Source organism: Otolemur garnettii, unplaced genomic scaffold (genome assembly GCF_000181295.1).
Source record: "Otolemur garnettii isolate 467f Iridium unplaced genomic scaffold, OtoGar3 scaffold00112, whole genome shotgun sequence".
Lineage (NCBI taxonomy): Eukaryota > Metazoa > Chordata > Mammalia > Primates > Galagidae > Otolemur > Otolemur garnettii.
In genome coordinates this window covers 4144567-4148306 of record NW_003852507.1, presented here as the reverse complement: position 1 = coordinate 4148306, position 3740 = coordinate 4144567, and the positions used below count along the sequence as shown (strand labels likewise).

The following is a 3740-nucleotide window of genomic DNA, read 5'->3' as shown; positions in this document are numbered from 1 at the left end:
CATGTCTAGCACACACTCAGAGAACAAAACTATAATTAGTGTCCAGTTAAAACCTTGTGGTCTAAGCCTGGGAACATCTCAGGCTCCTGGCAGCTGTCCTCTCCTGGGCTCTCTAAGGACCTGTTCTGTCCACCTAACACCATGTGGGTATCCTGGCAGCAAATACAGCTTCCAAGGCATCTCATTAGTATTGGTCCTCAAATGGAAGTTAATAAATAGACCAACACAGTGCTTAGAGAACAAGTCTAAGAATATCACAGAAAAATTGCAACTTCAACGTGAACTTGGACGAAGCCTTAACAACAAACAGAGGAGCTGTGGCCTGCACACCAGATATTCTGATTTAGAAAAAACAGAAGGAAAAGAAGGATGCCACGAAGCTTCACAATTCTGCCGTTTGATTAGGTAGGAACTTTACAAGAACATATGCAGAGGCAGTAATTAGGCCTGTGGCTTTGGAAGAGAAACAGTGGAGATCATAAAACACCAAAGGGAAGCCAAGCATCTATTTAGAAGCTGGAGCTGGGGTGAGCAGCACAGGTCCTCCGATTGAACAGCAAAAAGAATTCAGAGTTTCATCACTCAGGGGCACTGACACAGCAAGTGGTGTGGATTCAGTTGCATAAGTAGGAGAATTTTAGCGTGACAATAGGTATGGATGACTCCCTAGGGGGTGAATGTTCTGTAGGAATGTTAAACACATATTTACCTGTTCATAAACTCCCTCCTGGATGTATATGCATGATGCTTTTGTGTTCAGAAAGCACCCACAGCCATTCTCTCACTTAGAGCGCCCTGAGAGAGGGAGGGCAGTCTGGTTACTCCTGATTTTCAGGTGGGAAAATAGAATCCCAAGGGAGCAAATGAGTCATCTCCGTTACCAGCTCAGAGAGGAAATAAAATAAAATAAATGGGCTTTAATGAGTTGGCCAAATCAATGACCCTATGGCGTTGTTCTTGTGGATATGGTCATGTGGAGATTCTGTTGCTTGAAATAATAATCTCTGGAATACCTCTTTGCAGACCAAGGTTATCCCAACACTTCTGTTTGTTTGTTTGTTTTAAGACTGTGCCCTGGGTAGAGTGCTGTGGCATCACTGTAGCTCACAGCAACCTTAAACTCCTGGCTTGAGCGATCCTCCTGCCTCGGCCTCCCGAGTAGCTGGGACTATAGGCACCCACCACAATGGCCAGCTGGTTTTTCTATGTTTTAGCAGAGATGGGGTCTTGCTCTTGCTCTTGGTCAGGCTGGTCTTGAACTCCTGAGCTCAAGCAATCCACCCACCTCAGCCTCCCAGAGTGCTAGGGTCACAGGTGTGAGCCACCATACCTAGCCTGACTTACACTGACAACTACTACTGAAGCTCAACTATCACCCCATGGTGGAGCAGGAGCCCCCCTCCCCCCCCCGATCTCTGACACCCTCTCGGCTCCCCACACCCTCGTGCCCTCCTCCCCAGGCAGAGCACCCCTTTACCCTCCCCAGTCCTTGCCTCCAGCAATGTGATCGTGAGCATGAACCAGGGCGGAGGGCAGCAGGTGTAGCTGTCGTAGTACCACTTGCGGTCAATCTCCCGGGGCAGCGTCTCATAGGCCACGTGGCGGATCAGCCGCTGGGAGAGGCTCAGCCCCTTCTCCTCCAGCAGGGCCTTGCTGCTCAGCCTGCGGTTGCCCTGCAGGATGGCCTGGCGGAAGCTGTTGGAACGCTTGTTGCTCATCTGTGCAAGAAACGGGGTTGGGAGAGGGGCATAGCTGAGGCCCAGGGGAGCCTCCCACTTCCCAGCCAGCATGTTCCTTAGACCAGGCCTAACCTCACATCTCCCTTCCTTCTGTAAGAGTTAATAAGAGGCAACATTCACTGAGCTTTTACTGTGTGTCAGGGATTATTCTAAGCACTTCACATATTTTAGCTCATGTGAATCGTGGATACCCACAATTCTACCTGTTAGATAAAGACTATAAATATCTCCATTCTACCAGATTTAGGAGACTGAGGCACACAGGCTCCACAACCTGGTTCACTGTATCTTCTTCCCACTCACTCACTCATCATCTCTTCATCATGATTTATTGATCAACCACTAAGTGTCAGGGGCATTACCAGGCATGGGGGATACGGTGGTGCTCAGGACAGACAGGTAATCAGCAATTGCAGCTCTGAGTAAAGGCAATTGTGGAAATATACAAGAGGGAGCCCTGTCTGGTCTTGAGGTGGTCAAAGAGGGCTTCCTGGAGGAAGTGATGTCTGAGTGAGAACCAGGGTCTCCCTGACTCCAGACCCTGAGCTCTCTACCCTACTCAGAGCTTCCTCCCTGGTAGGTCCCTTCTTTGTCTGGTCTCTAGCTAGAGCACAGCCCTGCTCATATGAATCCAGACAATGTATGGCTGCTCGAGCTTAGACCTCAGATAGAGAAATCCCAACAGTAACAAGTAACTTGCTGTCCTAAGCTTGCACAGAGGCTCCACTGACCCCTGGCTAGAGAAAAGCCACTCCTGGGCCCAGCATGCCCCATTCTGCGCTGAGACTGAGCAGGCTATCTTGTTGCAGCAAATATGCTGGCACTGAGGCTGAGATGAGCCCGTGTGGGCTCCAACCCGTGCCTGGACTTTGGTGGCAGGGCTAGGCTCCATGTCCCAGGGCTCACGTCCACAGCCCATGAATCCTCACCATCCCTGTCCCTTGCCCTTCAGAGGTCTGTTCCCTGAGTCCACTCTGAATGGCAGCAGATTCCTCCACCCACGAAAGCCCGGCAGCAGCTTCCTACAGTCACGCCAACCCCTGTGCCAAGGCCAGCCCTCAGGCAAGAGGCTGTTAAAGCAGCTCCACACCCTGGGCAGCCACATCAGAGAGCTCATGTAGCTCGATGTCAGGCACCAGTGGTGCCAGTTCCTCCACTGCTGGTGCCTTGGAACTCTGAGAGCCCGGGGCACGTCACAAAAGTCATCTTACTCTCATTCCCTCCACAGGTAACATGAAGAGAGGTGATCAGCTCCATTTGACAACAGGGAAACCAAGTGAAAACTTCTGTCTTCCGTTCATCCCGCATGCTCATGCAGCTTCCGCTGAAGTAACATCCATCCACAGTGGGGAAGTACTGCCTGCTCGACCCCACTGAATTCCACCCACAGGAAACCCCCAAATGGCGTAGCCCCTAGGCAGGATTCATGGGCCTCCCTTCTCCAGGCCCTTCGACAACCCAAGACATCGTCCAACATGTCTGATGAGCTCTAACTCCACCGTGGGCTGCACCAGCCTGAGGAGGTCCAGCCTAAGACCCCCAGCACCCACTCCCCAGCTCCTCCTCCTGACAGCAGTACCCTCCCTACTCACAGCCCTGCATTTTGGTGGAACTGACCCACCTCTCAGCTCCAGCAGTGCAGCACTGATTAGTTTGAGTCAATCCACCCAATCCACTGACCCAACCTAGACTAACGGGGCAGAGAAAACCCTAGGCCTTGTAAAGGAGCTACTACCAAAAAACCTTTCTCGCTTTCTGGTGAGGCCTGAGGGCATGAGGGCAGGAACAGCTGCAGCCACTTGGCTGCCACAGTAGGAGTGTCTGTAATTGCCAGGGACTGCCCTGCAGATGGGCTGACGCTGCAGAAGGCAGAACCTGAGAGTCAAAGAGAAAATGGGTCCTTAAAAGTATCCTCTCACGGCTCGGCGCCTATAGCTCAACGGGCTAAGGCGCCAGCCACGTACACCTAAGGTGGCGGGTTCGAATCCCCAGCCCGGACCC

General features: G+C 51.9%; 1 protein-coding gene across 1 annotated transcript in view; it reads right to left on the bottom strand.

Annotated features, from left to right (window-relative positions):
- The window catches only part of RHBDL3 (rhomboid like 3), a 59813-nt gene that overhangs the window by 33613 nt on the left and 22460 nt on the right, over positions 1-3740 (bottom strand). The window contains exon 3 of the mRNA XM_012809745.2: positions 1494-1718. Within this exon, the coding sequence (XP_012665199.2) occupies positions 1494-1718 (225 nt within the window). The remainder of the gene's footprint in view (positions 1-1493; positions 1719-3740) is intronic.